This window comes from Strongyloides ratti, scaffold srae_chrx_scaffold0000005, assembly GCF_001040885.1.
Source record: "Strongyloides ratti genome assembly S_ratti_ED321, scaffold srae_chrx_scaffold0000005".
Lineage (NCBI taxonomy): Eukaryota > Metazoa > Nematoda > Chromadorea > Rhabditida > Strongyloididae > Strongyloides > Strongyloides ratti.
The window spans coordinates 84,675-107,827 of record NW_020171513.1 but is presented as its reverse complement, the minus strand read 5'-3'; the positions used below and the strand labels follow the sequence as shown (position 1 = coordinate 107,827).

Genomic DNA, 23,153 nt, shown 5'->3' with positions numbered 1-23,153 from the left:
CTAATTTTATTAATTATAAAAATTTTTGATAGTGATAGTATTATAATTGTGGTATCATATTCTATTTATGTCTTTAACTTAGTTATCTTTAAAATCTAATAATTATATTGATCATTTTTCATAATTTATCTATTTTATATAAAAATAGTATAACAATATTAATTTATTCTTTTAATATATTATCTTTTTAATTATATTTATTTAACCTATCGTTTTTTTTTTATCATTTAAAATAGTATTATTTTAATCTTTATACTTTAAGGTTTATGAATCATTTTCATTTTTTTATTTTTTCTTAAAAACACACCTCAATAAATATTTTGTTTATTTTATTTATTATTAATCATTTTGCAATGAAATGTTATTTAGTATTATGGGGTATTTTTTTTTTTTTAACATTTTGTTATTCAAAAAATGATATTAGTAATTCTACTTCACTTATACAAGGATCACATTCAACGAATAGGGTATGTTTTTTTTTTAATAATAATAATTATTAAAATATATAAAATTAATTTTTTTTTAAAGACATTTGTAAAAAATGATACAGAAATTGTTGACCCATATGCATATGAATGGGAATCTGATAAAGTTGTTCCAGTAGTTTGTGGAATGAGAGCTGAATCTGTTGTACGTAAAGGACATGTTGCTGGTTTTTTAAAGTCTGGTGTTAGTGTTGTTGAGGCAAATGTTCCAATTAAATTATCTGTTTTTGGAAGATGGTTAGAAAGAGTTGAAATGATATCCTTTACAATTGATAATTGTTATCATCTACTTAATAATATAAGTCACACAGAATTTTTATTTCAAAGTGAAATGAGAATTGAATTTATAACAAAATTTGAAAAAATAGCTGAATCAAAAACATATAGAATGTGTATTAGTGAAAAAGATTTTGGACAAGATGGTTATGAAGATATGGCTTTTATGATTGATGAACAAAGAACATGGATAAGTACTGATGTTCAAGCATCTGATTATTTACTACCATTTCATGTACAAATTCTTATAATTTGTATTCTTTTCTTTTTATCAGCACTTTTTTCTGGACTTAATCTTGGTTTAATGGCTTTATCACCACAAGAATTGACACTTCTTCAAAAATCAGGTTCAGAAAAAGAGAAAGAATATGCTACAATAATATTGCCAGTTCGACAAGCTGGAAATTTTTTATTATGTACAATTCTTATTATGAATGTTATTGTTAATTCTGCAATTTCAATTTTATTTGAAGATATGACTTCTGGTTACATTGCATTTATTGTCTCTTCTATGGGAATTGTTATCTTTGGTGAAATATTTCCACAAAGTTTGTGTATAAAGTATGTCAAATTTTTTTTTTCATTTTAACTAAGTATATATATTAAAAATATTTATTTTTTTTAGAAAAGGATTAGCAGTTGGTGCTTATACAATATGGTTGACAAGATTTTTTATGTTTTTAACTTTTCCGTTGTCCTTTCCAATTGGGAAAATATTAGATTGGTTATTTGGTGAAGATATTGTTGTTTATGATAAAAAACAAGTTTTACAATTAATGAAACTTACACCAAGTTGGGAGACAGGAAATACAGAATTAGCTGCTGATCTTAAAATTGCTGTAGGTGCAATGGAGATAAGTGATAAGACAGTTAAAGATATAATGACAAGTATAGAAGATGTATTTATGCTTAATGAAAATACAATTTTAAATGCAGCAACAATAACAGAAATATTAAAAAAAGGATATTCAAGAATACCTGTCTATTCAGCAGATAACAATAAAAAAATAACATCAATATTATTTGTCAAAGATTTAGCATTAGTTGATCCTGATGACAAATTTACTGTTAAAACAATATGTCAATATTATCAACATCATGTTAGATTTGTCTCTGAAGATACTGGTCTCCAAGAGATGTTAGATGAATTTAAAAAAGGTGATTATCATTTAGCATTTGTAACAACAATAACTAATCAAGAAATGGAAAATTTTGTTGAACCTATAAAAGAATTTGATAAAAGTTCATTTGAAGAGGAGTATGGTCCATGTGATTGGGAAAGTGATCAGGAAAATTTATCAATGATTGATTTTAAAGTATTTGAAGAATATGAAGAAGAAACAATTGTCATTGGTATTGTTACATTAGAAGATATATTAGAAGAAATTTTACAAGCAGAAATTGTAGACGAAAGTGATGTAATATTAGATAATGTCTATAAAAGAAAAAGAAAAGTTGATAACGTAAGTAATAAAATCATATTATTTAATATTAAAAAAATTTTTTTTATAAATATTTTTATAGACAAATCACTGTTATAAAATGGTAGAATATGACGAAATATGTAAGAATGTCTCCAATGCTCTAACATTAGCATGTTCCCAATATTTGGGAGCAAAAAGTTATATATTTAGAGATGCTTACTTAGACCCAAATACATTTAATAGAGTTATTTCATCAAATGTTCGTATAGTTAATTTTCATAAAACAGCTATTGATGATCGACGATCAACAGAAAATGAAATATGTATGTGTATAATAAAAGAACGAGTCCCATGTGATAAAATAATATTAATATTAGAAGGAACATGTACAGTAACATTTTCAAGTGTTCAATTAGAATTTACCGTTGGACCATTTGAATTTTTTGGTCTTCATTTAGTAGAAACACTAGAAAATTATGTTACAACAAATAATACAGAAAAACTATTGGCAAAAAATATAATAAATTTAAAATATATTCCAGATTTTTCATTAAAAGTTACACATTTTTGTAGATATCTACAATTAACACCATTAAATTATGCTAATATATATAGAATCACAAAAGCACTTAGAATGGGTAGAGAACTTAATTCTAAAAAACTTAGTATACATTCAAATGATTCTATTAATTTTGAAAAACGTTTATCATTGAAAATTTAATAGAACTATATCATATGCAAACATTTTTTTTTTTATTTTTTACATATTATTATTGTTAGTAATTATTTTTGTTAGAAAATTTGTTTAAAAGAAATTTTTAAATATTTTGTTAAAGTTAATAATAATTTTTTTGTATATTCATTACAAGAGATTATAAGTGATTCAAATTTTTTTATCAACAACGAAAAGCAAATAATCTCACATAAATTAAGGCTTTAAAAAAAAGTTAGCAACAATTATTTTTATTTATTTTAAATATATTTTTTATTTAAAACTTTTCTTATAAAAACTAAAATAATAAAAATTTAATCCATTTTCTTTGTATGTAATTTATATAAATATATAATAGTATATACATAATAATAAAGTATTGTTGTATATAAATGTACCTTAAAAAAAATTATTTTATACTTTCAATTGAAAAAAAATAATTAAAGTAAAAAAAAAAGAAAATTATAGTGCAATTTTAAAAGATATTCATTGTAAATAATAATAAAACATAATTACACAGGTAAAATAATACACTTATTAATTGCCTTTTTTTATAATTATTGCTAGCAATTATAAAAAAATAAATATAATTTTTGTAAATAATAACTTTTTACAAATTTAAGTAAAGAAAAATATTTAGAATTATTATAAAAAAAATATATATATATATATTATTTTATATATAATCCTATCATCTGTAAAGTTTTTCTTTTTCTTGGATTAAAATATGTTATATAATGAGCATTCAGGCAGAGAAAAATTTAAATTTGTTTTTACTTTTTTATCTTTATGTATTATGGTAATATTTAGTCAAACAGATATATTTAAAATTTAATAAATTATTTATTTATTTGTAAATAGATAAAAAATATTAAATTATAATCTAGTCGGTTAATAAAAAAGATTTATTTATCACCTTATATATTTACTTTTTAATAAAAAATGGCAAATAAAATTGAAATATTTAATTTGTTATATATTTATTAATATTTTATAGAAGCATTTAAAGTAATATATAAAAAAACTTTTTATATATACAATTTCTCATTTATTTATATATATATACACATATATATATATATATTTTAAAATACATTATTAACTTCCCTTATTAACTAATATCTAATTCTATATATAATTATTACCTATATAATATCATATAAATATATAAAATTATTTTATCTTTAAGTTATGCTTTTTATATTTTTCAATAATATTTTATCTTTTAACTTATATTAAAACTAATTTATTTTAGGTAAAAAAATCTATTTTTTTTTGCCTTATCATGTCTATAACAGACAGTAATTATGGATCTCAAAGTAATTTAAATACAGATGGTGTTTTAACTGTATGTTTATTTTTTAAAATATATATTAATATTATTTTCATTAGGTAGTTGTAAGAGTAAGACCAATAAATACTAATGAAAAAGATAGTAAACAAATTCAAATAACATACCCAATTGGAAATAAAGATATTCTTCTTATTGATCCAGAAAAATTTAAAAATGATATTCTTAGAATAAATAGACAATTTGAAAAACAATTTACTTTTGATTCTGTTTTTGGACCTGAATCTTCAAATGTAATTTTTATAATAATATTCTATTTTATTTTATTTTTAAGGAAGAAATTCATCATTCAACAACAGAACATTTAATTAATCTTGTATCACAAGGAAATAATGCAACAATATTTGCATATGGTGCAACAGGTAAGTATATTTTTTATTTCCAAAAATATATATTTTTAATTAATTTTTTTTAAAGGTGCTGGAAAGACATATACAATGGTTGGAACAAAAGAAAAACCAGGTTTGATGCCTTTAATGACATCTAGTTTATATGAAAAAATAAAAAATACAAAATTTACTGTACAAATTTCATATTTAGTAAGTTTAAAAATATATTTTTATTATATTTATAGGAAATATATAATGAACTTATAAAAGATCTTTTAAATCCTTCATCACCAATATTAGATTTATTAGAAGATGAAAAAGGAAATGTTAATATACCAAGATTAACAAAAATACGTGCAATTAATAAAGATAAACTTTTACAAATTTTACAAAATGGTAATCAACGAAGAACAAAAGAAGCAACTGCAGCTAATAAAGAAAGTAGTAGAAGTCATGCTATTCTTGAAGTATCAGTATATAATGAAAAAAAATTACATGGTAAATTGTATTTAATTGATTTAGCTGGTTCAGAACGTGCATCACAAACACAGGTAATTTTAATATATAATAAATTTTTGAAAATCTATTTTATTTTATAGAATAGAGGACAACGACTTAAAGAAGGAGCTGCTATTAATAAATCATTATTAGCATTAGGAAATGTTATTAATTCATTAAGTTCTAATTCAAAAGGAAGATATGTTAATTATCGTGATAGTAAATTAACAAGACTTCTTAAAGATAGTTTAGGAGGTAATTGTAAAACATGTATGATAGCTAATGTTACTCCATGTTCATCATATTATGAAGAAACATATAATACATTAATATATGCTTCAAGAGCATTAAATATTACAACAAATTATATCTCGAAACAAGGAACTATGCAAGAACAAATTAATATTTTAGCTAATATTGAACAAGCAAAAAAAGATTTCTTTGAACAAAGAGAAACTTTACAAAATAATATTTCTACATTTCCAAATATTAATAATAATATTCAATTGAATAATGATAATAATTTACAACAAATTACCAATATATCTACAAAAAATAATAAAGAAAGGCAAAAAAAAACTCAACTACCTGCCTGGAGTACCTCAACAACATCTACTTCAAATTATAATGATAATAGAAAATTTAAAACATTATTTAATTCATTAAAAGAACAATACTTATCATTATCAACAAAACAAAATAAATTAAGAAATGATTTACTTACAGTAAATCAGGAGGCATATGAACTAGAAATAAATTTAATTTCAAAAAATGAAATACTTAAAGAATGGTCATCAACAAATTCAACTGAGGCAAAAAAATTTCCTAAAATTATTAGTAAATTTAAACAAAATATAAAAGAGTTAAATAAACGATCAGGAGAACTTCAAGATTTAAGACATAAAATTGAAAAATCTATAAGAAAAAATGACTTAACAATGAGAGGTATTGAACAAAGAATGAGATCAGTAGCAAAAGACAAGGAACAAGAAGACATGATAAATTTTATGATATCAATGGCTTTGAAAGATGCTGAAAAATTAGCAATAACTTCTGATAGTAAATTATTATTAATGAGAATGAAAAGACAAGATTTTTCATTAAAAAGAGTATATAATTATGAAAAAGTAACTAATAAGTTATTGGGAGAAGATCTTGATCAAAAAGATAGAGAACAATTATTAATAGAATATACCTTATTAAAAAATCAAATTAAATATAATTTAATGTCATTAAAACACAATGAAAATGTCATTTCATGGAATACACAATTATTAAATTCAACAAATCATAAACAATTACCAACTCTTCAAAAAAATGTACAACAAAATCAAAAAATTTCAGCAAAAAATCTTAGTCTTCCAAAGATTAATGAGGTAGATATTGATTTACCAAAATTAAAAACAAACTCTATTACATCAGATTTAGAATTAAGTAGTAATCTTTCAAATGATTCAGACGACAAAGAAGTTGACTCATTATCGGGAACGCAAATATTACCCAGATCATCATCTTCAAATCCATTTACATTACCAATAATATCCTAATTAAAATTAAAAATATAGACAAGGAATAAATTAATAATATTTATTTCTATTTTCATTTTTTTTTTTATTAAAAAGCAGATTATGTTAATATATAAAATACAGTTTTAAATTCACAATAGGCATCATTGAAAAGTTGTAAATGTTTAGTAGTAAAACTCATATAATAGTTAGTGATATAAATGTTTGCATGAAGCTGACAAAATAAAATAAATTAAGAATAGTGACTAAAAAGAAAAAAAAAATTCTACAAAATTTGTGAACAGAAAATGCAAAAGTCACATTAAATTCTTAAAGATATTCATGTTCGAAGGTAATGAATGTGTATGATGCATCATGAAACTATTAGTCAATGTAGTAATGAAATTATCTTAATAATATATATTAGTTATCTGAAGATACGTTCTGATATATTCAAGAAATAACAAAATTTTTGAAAAAAATTGAAGGTATGTTGTAATATTGTATTAATAATGTTAAATTTATAGTATATCACATGAACGCTTCTTCTTTTTCTTAGGAGGACGAAGAACAGCCATAATAGCTTCATCAAATACTGCTTTCAAGCCAACCTGTGTCAAAGCTGAACATTCCAAATATCGAACAGCTTTAATTTCTTGTGCCATCTTAATTCCTTGTTGTTGTGAGATGGGTGCTAGTCTTCTTTCACGTAATTTTTCAATAGTGTCACGATCATCTCTTAAATCAAGTTTTGTACCAACAAGAATTATCGGAGTATCAGGACAATGGTGGGATACCTCAGGATACCACTTTGCGCGCACATTTTCAAAAGAAGCAGGGTTAACAAGACTATAAAAAAAAACGATAAAATTTTGTAATAAATGTTAAAGTAATTAAAAAAAAAACTATAATTTATCTACCAGAAAAAAAAAAAGACATACCTAAAGCATAACAAAAAGGCATCTGTCTGTGGATAACTTAGAGGACGTAGTCTATCATAATCCTCCTGACCGGCAGTATCCCATAATCCAAGATTAATTGGTTTACCATCAACCATGACATTGGCAGAATAATTATCAAAGACAGTTGGAATGTATTCACCAGGAAAGGCATTAGTTGTATAGGAAATTAGTAAACATGTTTTACCGACAGCTCCATCACCTACAACAACGCACTTGATTGCCTGCATTATTGATACTCAAACCTAGAAAAATTTCAAAAAAAAAAAGATACATATGCAATGAAATTAAACAATATATATATATAAATATATATAATATAAAAGATTCAATTAAAAATACAAAATATTTTTTATTTATATATATATAATTCTTAAAATAACAAACAGTTATATAGATATATATAATGAAACATTTAACTATTGTCATAAACAAAAAGTGAACAATCAAAATTTATCTATGTAAAATAATAGACATATATATAAAAGAATGATATAATAAAAATTGTATCGACTTCAACATACTAATATATAAATATATATGTACAAACTTTATATAATGATGGAATAGCTTCTATTTTTTCCTGTATATCAAAATACATGAGTCACAAAAATTATCAAAATATATCAATATAAATATAAATATATTTATACTTAAAAATTAAAATAATGGATTTCTAGTAGATATTGAAAATTTAAATTGATCTACTATTAAAAATAAAAATTTTTAATTGAATATAATATAGTAAAAATATTTTACGGTTATTATTTAAAGAATTAAATGAAAAGTTTGATAAATATAATTATTTTTGTATATATATATAATGAATAATAAAGTTTAACTTTTCGATGAGTCATATTAATATTTAAAAGTAAAATGGTAATATTATCTCTTCTCTTAATAAATTGTACGATCTTAAAATAATTTGTAAGAAAAAAAAAAATAAAATGTTTTACTATGTTACTAAAAGATAAAATTTAATTAATATACTATATTCAATTATCTTTTTTTTTTTATAATTAATTAATTTAAAAGAAAAAAAAATTCAGATAATATGCAAATCAATATAGGGAAAATAGTAATATTAATTACTCCTGAAACTTTAAACATTAAACTGTCATTGCATATATGATGCTATGTGAACATTTTTCCAAATTGATAAAAACAAAATATTAACAATAGTTGCCGTATAATATATATATTGTCTATGTGAATTCAATATTTTCATTATCACAACCACTACAACATCCTATATTTTTCATAAGCTAATTATTTTTTATGACTCATTCTTCTAAAAATTAGATTTATTTTGCATAAATTAGGTCATCTTAATCATTGAATATAAAATATAAAACATTTGACTAAAATATATATATATATATACACAACAATTGCTAAAAAATTATGAGTGATTGTAATGATATTAAACTACAACGAATTATTCCATCTGAAACTGATAATTTATTAAAGGAATCAAGTAACGATGAAAGTAATAAAGTTAGAAATAACTCACAGGCAAATTTACCTATTGATATTGTCGTTGAGACAATTACTGCAGCTGTCAATCTTCCTGACTCAGATGAAGAAGATGAAGTAATAACTATTAAGGCATTAAATTATCACTTAGGAAAAAAAGGATTTAAAGTAACAGAACAAGGTATGTTTTAAAGAAAATTATACTCTTCATTTTTTTTTTATTAAGAAAAAAAAAAGTGAGTATATATTATATTATAATAAATCAATCACCATATTATATGTGTATCTTTTATACTTATAATATACTTTTTAGAAAATGGTGCTGACTTAGAAATAACAACAAAACTAGATGAAGCAGATAATTATGATGATGGTGGTCGTAAAAAGAAAAGTATTGTAATGTTCAAAAAAGGCCATAGAAGAGCATGGTCAATGCCATATAATAATAAAGAAAAAAATGTTGTGGCTGTTGTTAATAATGATGAGTATGTAATTGATGATAAAAATAAAAAACACATAATACGTTATCGTTTACATCCAAAAAATGAGGATGGTTCTAAACAAAATATTAATTCTAGTATTGAATTAAAAAAAGTACCTATCTTGAAAAATTTTGATGTCCCTCCTACTGATGTTGCTGTAGATGAATTAAATGTTGATTTGGATGAAAATGAAGTATTATGTTATACAGAGGAAGAGATTGGTAAAACAAAAACAAGAACCGTTATAAGAAAATTATGGGAACCAAAATGGACTACCCAAAATTTTGAACTTCTTCCTGAATGGTTACAAGATAATGAATTTTTAAAGACAGGACATAGACCTCCATTGTCTAGTTTTTCTGCATGTTTTAAATCTATTTTTGCTCTACATACAGAAACAGGAAATATTTGGACTCATATGTATGGATGTGTTATCTTTTTTGGGATAGCATTATGGTTTCTTACACGTCCTATAACAATGATACCTGTTGTTGAAAAATTAATATTTTCAGCATTTTTTTTTGGTGCTGTTGCATGTTTAGGATTGTCATTTGCTTTTCATACAGTAGCATGTCATTCTGATGCTGTAGGAAGATTGTTTAGCAAATTGGATTATACTGGTATATCATTACTAATAATAGGTTCATTTGTACCTTGGATATACTATAGTTTTTATTGTCGTAAATTACCGACAATTATTTATATAAGTATGATAACAGTACTAGGTATAAGTGCTATAATTGTTGCTTTATGGGATAAATTTGCTGAGCCCACCTTTAGACCAGTACGTGCTATAGTTTTTGTTGCAATGGGATTAAGTAGTGTAATTCCTGTAATTCACCTCCTTATAACAGATGGTTTTTGGAGATTAGTTGATGCCTCATCTTTTCAATGGCTTATACTTATGGGTTTTTTCTATCTTTTAGGTGCAACATTATATGCTACTAGAACACCAGAAAGATTTTTCCCAGGTAAATGTGATATATGGTTTCAATCACATCAATTATTCCATTTATTTGTAAATGTAGCAGCATTAGTACATTTTTATGGAATTACAAGAACAGCAAGTCATTTTCTTGAAGAAGGATCATGTAGAGAACAATTAGCAGAACAATTTGGTCCTAATTATGAAATAAGTTCAGTTGATCGTTTATTTGGATTAGTATAAGTAAGAAAAAAAAGAATATTTCAATGTTTATATATTCTTTTTTTTTACTACTTAACAAATAAATTATTCTTTAAATTTTTAAAATAGTTTTAAAAAAAAACAATAAAATAATGTAATTGTTTTACTTTAAATTTAAAAAAAAGTAAGTTCACAATTGAAGGCAAGTAATATATTTCAATTAACTAATAATAAATTTATAAACATATAATTTATGTACATTGAGCTTCATTAACCACTTTATTTTTCGTTATTCATTTATGATATCCAACATGTGTTAAAAGAATAATAAATAAAAATAATAATTTTCATTTTTAATTTCCATTATATTATTGTGGTATATGTTATATAAAGATTGTCAAAATTAATGTAAAAGAAAATATTGTGGATTTATGACAATAATTTAAAGATATTGTTATATTATATGAAAATAAATAAATAAGGCAAATTTATTGTATAAATTATTTTAGAAATCTTTTACAATAAGTTTTAAAATAAATTTATAAATGTATAGATTAATAAGTTCGAAATGAATGATATATTATTAATTACTATAATGATAGAAATTTATTGTAAAATTTAAGATTAATAAATTACTAAATAAAAAGTTTGTATAAAGTTTTATTTAAATTTAACTCTTTTTTTTTATATGTACATATATATTTATTTGAAATATATTGTTAATCTTTTTTTTTTGTATTGCTGCTATCAATTTTTAGATGCACTTCTTTTGCAATAAATATAATCTTTTTTTAGTTACGTAAATTGATAAAACAAGTTTAATAAATTATTTTTATATTATTGTTTAAAGAAAAACTTTATTTCGAGTAGTTTTAGTGTTAAATTTCTATTATTTTGTATATTACTTTAATTCTAAAATAATTTAAAAGATCCACTTAACGGTACCTTTTGAAAAATGTGTTTTAGAACTACTGATGTTTCTCTCTTTATGTGTAAATGTTATTGTTGGTACAATTTAATAAAATTTCATTAAATAAAGAAAACATTAAAATTAATTAAACTATTTTTTTTTTCAACTACCTTTAAAAAGTACATTGTATCATAAAATAAAATTAAAATATATAAATAATATTTATTAAATATAAATATTAATAGTTAATACCAAATCTCATCTTATTATTTTTCTTAATATACCTTTTTATTATAAATAAATTTTAATATACCTAATAATGTAAGTAATATTTATAAAAGATGAATATTTAATTAATTTTATAATATATTTTGTCATAATTATTTTATATATAGTCAACATCATTAAGCTAAGTAAAACCACATTGCATGATAATTGAAAAAAGAAGTTACTATTTATGGAATAAAAATACACTAGGTCCATTATCATTTATAGGTATATAAATGTGTAATATATATAATCAGTCAATTGAAAGTACATCTATTATTAAGGATGATTTAGTTATATTATTATCGTTAAATTACTAACACATCTTTAAAATACATGTTATTGTCGTTTTAATCAAATGGCAAATTTAACTTTTTAAAAGTAGGTGTGAAAATTGAATAACAATTAAAAATCTTTAATGTTGTTGATGACTATATTTACATATATATATATATATATATGTAAATTGAGGTATATAATAACATTGATTTTTAATAATTTTTAATAATATTACTTATTTCAACTATATACTCATACATCTTATTATTTTTAATTTTTCTTATTATATTAAACTATAACATTTTTACAATATATTAAAAATATTTAGTTATTTAAACATATAAATAAATTTAGCAAAAAAAAAAGAAATGTTTTTTCAATTAAATATAATATTTTATGTAATTATTTCTTTAAATATATCTATTGTATTTCCATTAACAGCTGAGGAAAGAAGTGAATTACAAAGAAAAATGAAATATTATCATTCATCAGTAAGACCAGATGAAAGATTTAATATGATCACAACAATAAATGGAACATTTTTTGACATTCCAACTGAAATTCGAGTTATGGATATTTATTTAGAAGATGTAAATTTTTATTATAACTTTGTTATATTATAATTTTTTTTTACAGAAAAAAATATATATAGATTTAACATTAATTTTAAATTATTATGATGAAAGATTACAGATGAAAGAACTAAAACAAAATATTAAAATTCCAAGTGAATTTCAATTATGGTCTCCAGCTTTATATATTGGTGGAAAATTATTAAATAATTATAATTCATTTTTAGATCCAGTTAATGGATATATTTCATTAATTTATAAAATAAAATATGGTAAAAGTAATTGTATAAATCCAAGTTGGAAATATCCATTTGAAAAATTTATTTGTCCCATTGTAATTGAAACAGAGAATGATGAACATTTATCTCTTAAAATTAATAGAGATATGCGATCTTCAATAGATGATTTTACATATATAGCAAGTAAGAAAATATTTTATTATTTTTTATAGTTATTTAAAAAAAAAAAATTTTATTCTTATCTTTATAGATGAATGGCCGTTTCTAAAAATAGATATTACAATAAAAAGTTTTTGGCAATCGACAATGCCTACAATTTATCTTCCTTCTATTTTACTTTTTTCTGTCAGTTTATTTTCGCAATTTAAAAGGCGCAAAGTACAAGTTCAAATTTTGACAAGTGCAATTATCTGTGTTATTTTTTTGGTAAGTAATGACAAAAAAAAAAAACGGAAAAAGAAAGACAAAATTTAATTATATTTTTAAGGAATCAACAAAATATATTTCAAATAGTTTTAAAATTATCTTAACAATGCAAGATGTATGGTTAATAGGAACATTTATTCATCTTGTATCACTACTATCTTTAGATCTATTACTTCCTTCAAAACATATTCTTTATGATATTGAAAATGAGGATGATAAAAAAACTAACCAAAATAATTATAGTAAAATAAATTATAATGGAAAAAATAATTTAATTATTCATGATGAGATGGAAGGAAAAATATATAAAACTAATGATAAAAAAAATATAAATTTTGGAAGATCAATACTTAAAAAAGATTCAAAATTACGAGAAAGTCAAATAAGTAATTATGATAATGTTAATAGAAATATATCAAAACATCTTAATGGTTGTTGTTATAATAATTTTTCATATGAAGGTAGCCCATCAATATTAAAAAATAATGTTCATCCTGAGGCATATCCTTTAATTATAGCTAATAATTCAGTAACAAAATATCAAGAAAAAGGAAAAAATATTCAAATCAATTCACTATTACCAATAAATAGAAAAGGAATGATTACAGATATGAAAGGACAAAGTAGTATAATAGAAATTGATGATAATAGTAATAAAAAAGAAGGAAAAAGAAAACGTCAAGTATTTATTGATGAACCTAATCATTTTTCTTCTTCTAATATGGTCAAATTTCATAATCATCAACTATCAACAACCACTTCCAAACCATTCTCCATAATGTATACGTTAAGTGAAAGGAAAAAATTTGGAGTTCTTATGGTTCTTTGTGTATATATCATTTTTGCTCTTATCTATTTTATCATAGTTATAGGGATTTTACAATGGTAATAAATAAAACAAAAAAAAAATTAATTAAATTTTTAAATATCATAATATATATTACTATAGTTTGTTTTAAAAAAAAAATCTTTTGCTTTTATTTTATAAATAAAAAAATATAAATATTTTTTGTTTTGTTATTTTTTTTCTCTTATTCTTAAATAGTGTTATTAATCTTTGGTTCACACTTTAATTTTAAATTTTCTTTATCAAATAAAGAATTAACCTTTTTATCATTTGATTTGGTTGATGTTAAAATTGTTCGTATCATAAAATCATTATCTATTACTTCAATGGGTTTTTCAATTAAAATTTCATGGGAATTATGGCAATAACAGGTACTTGATAAATCATTTATACAACTTTGATGTATTATATGAGAACAAGGGAATACATAAACTGGAGAATTAATTAATTCACCACACTTAACACAACATGAGAATGTAACTGGTTTTTTTGAAATTGACATAACTGATACTTCTTTACACTCATTCATCAATAGTTTCAATTCATTATTTTTTGAAGATAATATAATTTCTGAATTCATTAAATCTTCAGATAAATAATTACTTAATTCCTCTATAGTATTTTTTATTGTTATTGGATCATCATTATTTTTTATAAATGTATTTGAAAGATAATTTAAAATATAATCTAAACTATTGATGTCATTAATAAGAAAATATCCTAAACATTCCCATCGGAATTCTTCTAAATATGGTTTATTCATTACTTCTTTAAAAAGTTCTTCTAACCATCTTTTTTCTTTAGCAATTTTTGGATGTTTTTTAAGAACAGTTAATAAAGCTTTTCCTTTCTCTTTTGTTATATCATTAAAAAAAGCATCAACTAATATTTCAAGATAATTTTCCACATTTTGCGATGTTTCCATTAATTGGACGGCAGATAAAACTAATATATTATTAATAGCAATATAAAAAAATTCATCAGTTTTGGTAGTTAATGGTTTCCAATATTTAACATTATCATAAATTAGTTGATCTAATAATTTGCGATCAATATCCTCATTTATTTCAATAAGATATTTTATATATTTTATAAATAATTGTGAATCTTTATCAATATCATCTGTCAATGTATGTAATCCACGTTCTTTAGATATTTCAAATAAATGTTTTAATAATACTAAAGACATATTTTCTATTTCATGTGGGAAATGTATCAAAACAAGGTTGGCTGTTTCATATGCATTAACTTCAATTAATTGAGGTATAAATGAAAGTATAAATATACAAAATTTTTCTTTTTCATCACCATCAAGTTTTTTCATTAAATCTTCAATTATCTCAAAAACTTCCATTTTTATTTTTATTTTTGTATAACATTTAATAATATCTATAAAATTATTTCTTATAGAATGTATATACCATTGAATCATCCAAAAATTTTTATTAATAGCTTTTTCTAACAATTCTGACATCTTACAATAATTAATTTTTAAACATTCTAATACTTTAATTATACCTTCTTCAAGCTTATCTTTTAATAATAATTCTTCTTTATTATTATCAATAATCCAATAAATAAAATTAATTATCTCTTCATTAAGAACATTAAATAATTCATTATTAAGCATTTGTATCATATATTCAAAAAAATTTGGTATTGTTTCCCATAACTTATCATCAATCATTTCTTGATAAACTTTTGTTAAAATTAATATTATTTCAGCTAATCTGGCACCATCATTAATTGTAAAAAATGGATAATCATGAATTGTAACAAGAATATTAAAAAATTGTATTGAATCAAAATGAAGAACTGTAATAAGATTATCAAATTTCTTTAATTCTTCAATAATAATATTTGAAACATTAATACTGTCTTCTTGATTATCATAAAATTTTCCAGATGGATATTTTCTTCCTGATAATGAAAAACCAATTAATAAAAGTAATTTATTTCCTATTGCTATATCTGAAGGAGTGGGTACTTTTATTTCATTTACTATTTTAACAGCATCAATTAACTTTTTAAAAGGTGTTACATAATCATTAAGTGCTTCATTCATAAGATAAGTAGTACCATCATACAAATTGTGTCCCTGACATGTACAAATAACCTTATGAAGATTTAAATTTTCAAGTGGAAAATGTAATAGAACAGATTCATAAATATTAAAATATTTTTGATTTTCTAAATATTTTAAATATCTATCAATTAAATATGGTGGAGGATTTGGAAGAAGACCATCAATAATATATTCTTCTAATGACTCAAAAAAAAATGACAAACATTTTGAATTATTTTCTATTTGAGGAAAAACCACATTATATAAAGTATCATAAAGGTTAGCATAAATACATGCTTTCAATACAAGATTAACATTTTGTCTAATTTTCATTTCATTAACATTCATTGTTTGTGCTAATAATTTTAATATCAAATCAGGAAGTTTTTTAATAAATAATTTTGTTAACTCCATCTTATCAGTATAATCTCTTATTCTATTTGTTATCAAATCAATACCATATAATATTCCTGAAATAATATTATCATTTTCAATAAAAAAATTTAATTGCATATATTGATGATTAATTGTAAGTGCAAATAAACCATTACTACCAATCATATATAAATATCTTTCATTATTAATTGTTTCCAAATATTTTATTGTTTCATATACTACTCTTTTGGATAAACATTTCATAGCTTCACTAACATTACCATCATTAGCTAAACCTTTAAAATCAGAAGATGATGATAAAAGTTGAACAGGAACAATTGATTCAACAGCTAACAAACCTTTTTCAACATCATAATATCTAATATTTCCATCATCATGAACTCCTAGTAATTCATATTTTGATAACCATTTTAAATTAATTAATGGTGGCATATCATTTAATATTACTTTTTTTAAAAAATTTTCATACGTATATGTATCATTTTTTTTAACATAATTAAATGTATAAAATACAACAACACTTTGACGACACATACATAAATGACAAGTTGTAGAAGATTCTTCAAACCAATCTATTAATGGTGGATACTCAAGTGATGGACTAGGTAATGGTATAGTACCAATAGGACGATTATTTTTTAAATAAAGAATTAAACTTTTTCTTAATGATGTAAAACAAATTAATTCATTTAATGGTGCCATATAAACACCAACAACTTCACCATGTGATCCAGAAAAGATACATTTTGAATTTTTCATTCCTTCACCATATTCAAAAACAGAACCACCATTATCAACCATTATAATTGTGTATTGTGAAAAAAATATTATTCTTATTATACCTTGACCCGGAGTAACAGCTTCTAATTTTGAAAAAATTAATTTGCATATTTTTACAGAAAAAACATATAAATTGCCAAGATTTGTTCCAACAGCAAAACGTTTTTTATTTTTTGAAAAATTAATTGCAGAAATACCACCAGAATTAGATTTTAATTGATGTGATGATAAAAGTTCTTGACTTATTCTATCAAAAACTAAAATAAATCCTCTTGATGTTCCAATAACAATATGACTCTCTGACACTGCAAAAACAGTTGGTGATCCTGCTGTTTTTTGTTTTTTTATAGAATTAATTTGATGTGAAATAATTTCTAAAAATTTTTTTATACAATTATTTTATTACTACCAAAAAAACAAACTTACCCAATTTATTAAGTACTAATGGATTAATTAATTCATATTCTACATTAATATATTCTAAATTAGATATTGGTAAAGTTGCAATACTTTGGTTATCAATATCAACTCCAGAAATTGTAACATTCAAATCATCATTTAATATGTTTTCTAAAATACCACTTTGTAGACTATTGTTATCATCATTTATAGAAACCGTATAATTATTATATTTATTAGAAATCTCACCATTCATAGTTATTATATGAATGTAACACTTTAAATTATTTATAAATTAAAAGTGGTATAATATCTTGTTGGTTGTTTTTAAAACAAAATAAACAAATATTTAAAAAGTGGTAATATGATATTTGTAATAAACATCCTACCACGAAAGATATTAAAAAAAATAGTTATTTATGATTAAATCACAGTTTTTTTTATTAAATAAAAATAATTGTAGACACATATTATTCTCTGTTATTATTAAAATTAGATAAAACTTAATATATATAGAAATTTTTTATTAATTTTCGTGATATATGATTTATCAAATTTTGCAAAAGAAAAAAAAAAAAAAGAAAACATAAATTTTATGTTGTATTAAAAAAAAACTAAAAAAATGATTTAAAGGGCAAAAGAAGAAAAGTGTCAGTTAAAATTTTTTTTTTACAATGATTATGTCTTTAAATATAATATATCAATATTAGGTGAAATTTTACATTTTATGTGTAATGATATGATTCAAAAAAATATAATATGCTTTTATTTTAATGAATTTTATTTTGTTTTTGTTAGATCGTTTCTAGATTAAATATGTAATATGAGAATTAATAATTTTAATTCTTTTTTATCAAAATTTTTATATAGTATTTATTAGTAAACATTAGTAAGTATCTTTTGAGATTGTTTACTATATTTCAAACTTTTTTCTACTAATACTATATTATATATTTTGTTAACTTCTGAATAACTATAGTATTTAAAACTAAAAAAATTTTAATAAAAAGAAATTTATATTTTTTACATTAATAATATTAAAAATTTTGACCTACAGTAACTTATGAAATTCAGGGATACTTTCTTGAACTTATTTCGTACTTAACATTAAAATATTATAAATTTTTATTGTTAGAAATTATCTTTTTGAAAATATCAAGTATTTATAATACAGTTGGCAATAAATTGTTACCAAAAGTCACATATTTCTTAGTTAAAATATATGTTTTTTTTTAGAATTGACAAATTTTTTTTTTAAATATCATTAAAAGTTTGTGTGATGTTTTTATATAAAAATTTTCTTCCCTGTCAAATGACCTTTATTTAATGATTTTATTTTAATTTATAGAAAAAAAAAATTTAAAAGCAGTTTTGACAAGTTTTTTGTTATGTAAAAAATTACATCATCCGAGAATATTAATTTATAGTTATTTGTATCATTCTGTATAAATATTTATATAAATTGTTCTTAAGAAAACAACCTTTTTGGAGGATAAAGTTTATAAAAAGGTTAATATAAGTTTCCTTATTTTATTTTACTTTAAATTAATATAATTATTTAATCACTAACAATACTATATCTTTCATTTTACTTATCTTTCTTTTCTTATTTATAAATATAGTTAATATGACAAAACTTGTCTTATTATTTTTTTATCATTGTTTTTATTCATTTCATTATTTAGATATAATTTTTTGTTTTTAAACTAGTAATATTAAATATAAGTGCAATTTTAATAATATCAAAGTATATGACGTATAATATGTAAGATTATAAGAATGCTATTTAAATATTTTTTATTTAAAATAAAAAATCTTGTAATATTTTAACATGATAAATTGGCAAATTCTAAAAAATAGATATAACATATGATTTAAAACTATAATTTATGATCATTTCTTTTTAAAATTTACTAATATATAAATATATTATTTTCCCTTTCGACGATCTCTAGAAGTGAAGGTAGCTAATAAATTATCAAATTCAATTTCAGTTACATAATGTTTATTCTTAAATTTAGGTACATCAACTATTTCAGATAATCTTACAGCCCAACATGGATATCCACATAAAGAAGGAATATCACCAACACGTACTAATAAATCAACTTCATAAATATATTCTTTCATTAATCTTTCATTTATACTGTTTTTGCCAATATTTTCATGCTCCATACATATTTGCTTAGTTACCTTTGATAAAACATTATAACACGTTGATGGACCTAATACATATAACTTGATATATTCATTTGTCTTAATATTTCTAGTTGAATTATAGTTACATAATATTTTTTGCGATTCCAAAACCAATTCATGTTCATAATTACTTATTAAATTCCATGGATCATAAACAGTTACTCTATGGATATCCCTTTTCATACACCAAAAAATAAAAGAACCAACTAAAGACTAAAAATTAATCCATGATCATAGATAAAAAAGAAAAAAAAAAAATTTAATATATACATATATTTTGATGATATAATATTAAAACTTACAACAGAAATTTGATTTTTATCAGTAAATAGTAATCCCACAGACTCAGGTGAACTAATTTTCTCATTAATTTTAATTATTTTTTCACTATCATCCTTCATCTTTTTAATTATTCAAATATAAATTTGAATTAATAGAAAAAAAATAATATAATAAATTGTACCTAAATATGTATGTTGTAGAATTGGGCGTATTAACAACTATGTGGCTTTTACAATTATATGGCTTTGGGTTTTGTCTGGAAAAAATTTTCATACATTATTCCAAATTGTTTTAATTATCATGATAAGGTGATTATATAAAAATAGTTACAACAAACGAGAATGCTTATAAAGTATAAAAAAAAAAAAAAAAAACAAGTAGCAAATAGCATATGCGTGTAGATATCCGCAAGATAATATCTAATGTTTCAAGGATGTTATAAAATAGTTAAAATAAACAATTTATTATTAATATTTATGTTTATTATCCTTACAGAAATTTTAAACAATTTTATTTAGAATATCAATTTTAATGTAACAAACTGTTTTCATTCAATTAAAAAAAAATAGTATAAATATAATTATTACAATATTTTTACTCTTTATTTTTATATATAATTTAAAATATTTTTATTTACTTTAGAATGTCTTATATTAATCAAGCATCTTTTTGTGGTAATTATTCATCTTTTGATGATCAATACCCAAATAATTGTACTTTTAATAATTCGTCAAATTTCAAAAACTATGACTACTTTTATGAGGGTAATACTTGTAATGGATACCAAAATACACCACATAATTATTGTATTCCAACACAAGATGGTAATGTTCAAGATTCTTCATATAACTATGAAAATAATACATATACAGATCCTGATTATTATTCAAATCAACAATCACCCATAAATCTAGGTTATCAAAACACCAATGATGTGTGTTATGGTACCTCATCAACACCATCATCAAATTCTTCTTCTTCTTTTATATCACAAGGAACTCCTGATTATAATAGTTTTACATCAAATAATTCTGATAATACAAGCTTAAACAATTATTGTGAATATCCAGTTTATCAAGATTGTTCGAATGATCCTCCAATCTCTGATATATCAAATAACAGTAATATTAATAACTATGAATGTTGTGATTCTATAGGTCCAAGTATATCAAATATTTCTGACTACCAAAATTATCAAGATTCTGGTGACAATTTTAATTGTACACAAAATAGTCAATTACCAATACAAACTGGTAATGAATATCCTGTAGAATCTTATCAAAGTCCTCTTTATCAAAATACTAGTGGTTATTCTCAGATGCAGAATTTTTCTCAAATAAATACATATTGTCAAAATCAAATAGTACCTTTTCAGGAGACTTTACAAAATTGTCCTGAAGAAAGTTGTCAAAATATTACATCAAATCAAGATGTTATTGAAGACATAAATATGATGAGAATGGTTGACTATCCATCACATATTCAAAAACCATTAACAGTTGAAATAAGTAATTTTATATTATGTAAGTTAAGTATAAATATTTTAATTTTTTTATAATTAATTTAGCTAATATAAATTCAATATTTTTAAATTTTACCATTAGACTATTGTCAAATCCCAAATATCAAACAATTTGTTTTTGGTCCAGAATATCATGGGAATTTATAATAGCTGATCCATTAGCATTTACAAAAGTGTTTGCCGATGAGTATAATTTAAATAGAAAATATATGACATTTTCACATGTCTCAAAGGCTTATAAAATAGTTGAAGCATCAACAATTTATGGTCAACATATTATAACACGTGTCAAGTCAAAAAGAAATACTTGGAGATTTTTTCCAGACCATAATAAAATGGGTTTCCCATCATTAAGGAATGCTGGTGGATCGACATTAGCTGGAACAATATTAAATGCAGAAGAAATGAAATTTTTAACAAAACTTCGTAAAAAATTATCTAAAATTCCATGTAATGAGGGAACACTAAATACAATGATGAATAATGATTATCCTCCAAATTGTGAATATTATGAGACACCAAGAATAAGAAGATATTGAAAATAAAAAGTATTTAAAATTATTTATCAATTTTTAGTTTACATATATTTAGTTGTTAAATAAAAAATTACACTATTATTTATTATTTCTATTCCCATTCCATTTATTTTAGTATATATTCGTATTTTGTAAATAAAACAAGAATTTTTTATTTAAACTTCTTTTTAAATGGAGTGAAATATATTTTTCTGATATAAAATATTTATTTTTCAAATTACTCACTAGATAAGGTTCTTTTATATGATCATTTATAAACAATAGATACTCCATCATTTGACTATATAAAGTCATATAAATGTATATTATATACCGATAAAGTATTTTTATTATTCTTTACTTTTATGTTACACTTAATGTTTAGAATGCTACTTTTTATAAAGTTGTCAAAAGTAAACACACCAGACAATTGAAAATAAATGTATTGTTTATTCACCCCTTAAACATATAACAATTTTTTTTTAATATATCATCCTCTTATAATATAATATATTATACTTATAGATTTATTGATTTTTTTAAAAACATTTATATATATATATATATATATATATCTCTATCTATTTTAACAAAACATTTTTCTATATGCCCTCCTCTTAATTAGCTCTTAAATTCTCCCATTAAACAAATTTATTTTAAATTTTTATTTTATAACTATATATTCATTGCGATTTACTCTATTTTTCACATAAGGAAGGCCGGACCACTTTTTGTTACTTTTTTATAAACAAATGGAATGACGCATACTACCAATATATCGCTATCTCATCTAAAATTGTCATTCTTATGTAACATTATTCTTTTTCAATCA

The 23,153-nt window shown here is 21.8% G+C and overlaps 8 protein-coding genes across 8 annotated transcripts; 5 read left to right on the top strand and 3 right to left on the bottom strand.

Annotated features, from left to right (window-relative positions):
• Positions 1-353: 353 nt before the first annotated feature.
• SRAE_X000220800 (Domain of unknown function DUF21 domain-containing protein) lies at positions 354-2,906 on the top strand (the record flags this gene model as incomplete). The annotated part of the gene is made up of 4 exons (XM_024645152.1): positions 354-467; positions 529-1,322; positions 1,387-2,224; positions 2,286-2,906. The coding sequence occupies 4 exons, from the start codon at positions 354-356 to the stop codon at positions 2,904-2,906; spliced, it is 2,367 nt and encodes a 788-aa protein (XP_024499678.1).
• Positions 2,907-4,182: 1,276 nt separating this feature from the next.
• SRAE_X000220700 (Kinesin-like protein at 67A) lies at positions 4,183-6,622 on the top strand (the record flags this gene model as incomplete). The annotated part of the gene is made up of 6 exons (XM_024645141.1): positions 4,183-4,245; positions 4,290-4,481; positions 4,523-4,610; positions 4,666-4,769; positions 4,823-5,128; positions 5,177-6,622. 6 exons carry the CDS (start codon positions 4,183-4,185, stop codon positions 6,620-6,622), a joined length of 2,199 nt encoding a protein of 732 aa, XP_024499677.1.
• A 479-nt stretch (positions 6,623-7,101) lies between these two features.
• SRAE_X000220600 (Small GTPase superfamily and Small GTPase superfamily, Rho type and Small GTPase superfamily, Rab type and Small GTP-binding protein domain and Small GTPase superfamily, Ras type and P-loop containing nucleoside triphosphate hydrolase domain-containing protein) lies at positions 7,102-7,769 on the bottom strand (the record flags this gene model as incomplete). The annotated part of the gene is made up of 2 exons (XM_024645129.1): positions 7,102-7,429; positions 7,522-7,769. 2 exons carry the CDS (start codon positions 7,767-7,769, stop codon positions 7,102-7,104), a joined length of 576 nt encoding a protein of 191 aa, XP_024499676.1.
• Positions 7,770-8,943: 1,174 nt separating this feature from the next.
• SRAE_X000220500 (Adiponectin receptor protein) lies at positions 8,944-10,665 on the top strand (the record flags this gene model as incomplete). The annotated part of the gene is made up of 3 exons (XM_024645118.1): positions 8,944-9,196; positions 9,329-10,468; positions 10,526-10,665. 3 exons carry the CDS (start codon positions 8,944-8,946, stop codon positions 10,663-10,665), a joined length of 1,533 nt encoding a protein of 510 aa, XP_024499675.1.
• A 1,782-nt stretch (positions 10,666-12,447) lies between these two features.
• On the top strand, positions 12,448-14,205 carry SRAE_X000220400 (Hypothetical protein; the record flags this gene model as incomplete). The annotated part of the gene is made up of 4 exons (XM_024645107.1): positions 12,448-12,669; positions 12,716-13,073; positions 13,141-13,316; positions 13,378-14,205. 4 exons carry the CDS (start codon positions 12,448-12,450, stop codon positions 14,203-14,205), a joined length of 1,584 nt encoding a protein of 527 aa, XP_024499674.1.
• Positions 14,206-14,353: 148 nt separating this feature from the next.
• Positions 14,354-18,059, bottom strand: SRAE_X000220300 (Vacuolar protein sorting-associated protein 8 homolog; the record flags this gene model as incomplete). Its single annotated transcript, XM_024645096.1, has 2 exons — positions 14,354-17,778; positions 17,831-18,059. 2 exons carry the CDS (start codon positions 18,057-18,059, stop codon positions 14,354-14,356), a joined length of 3,654 nt encoding a protein of 1,217 aa, XP_024499673.1.
• Positions 18,060-19,732: 1,673 nt separating this feature from the next.
• SRAE_X000220200 (Decaprenyl diphosphate synthase-like family-containing protein) lies at positions 19,733-20,403 on the bottom strand (the record flags this gene model as incomplete). The annotated part of the gene is made up of 3 exons (XM_024645085.1): positions 19,733-19,813; positions 19,853-20,215; positions 20,305-20,403. 3 exons carry the CDS (start codon positions 20,401-20,403, stop codon positions 19,733-19,735), a joined length of 543 nt encoding a protein of 180 aa, XP_024499672.1.
• Positions 20,404-20,584: 181 nt separating this feature from the next.
• SRAE_X000220100 (Ets domain and Winged helix-turn-helix DNA-binding domain-containing protein) lies at positions 20,585-22,345 on the top strand (the record flags this gene model as incomplete). The annotated part of the gene is made up of 4 exons (XM_024645074.1): positions 20,585-20,592; positions 20,927-21,108; positions 21,157-21,807; positions 21,852-22,345. 4 exons carry the CDS (start codon positions 20,585-20,587, stop codon positions 22,343-22,345), a joined length of 1,335 nt encoding a protein of 444 aa, XP_024499671.1.
• Positions 22,346-23,153: the final 808 nt, after the last annotated feature.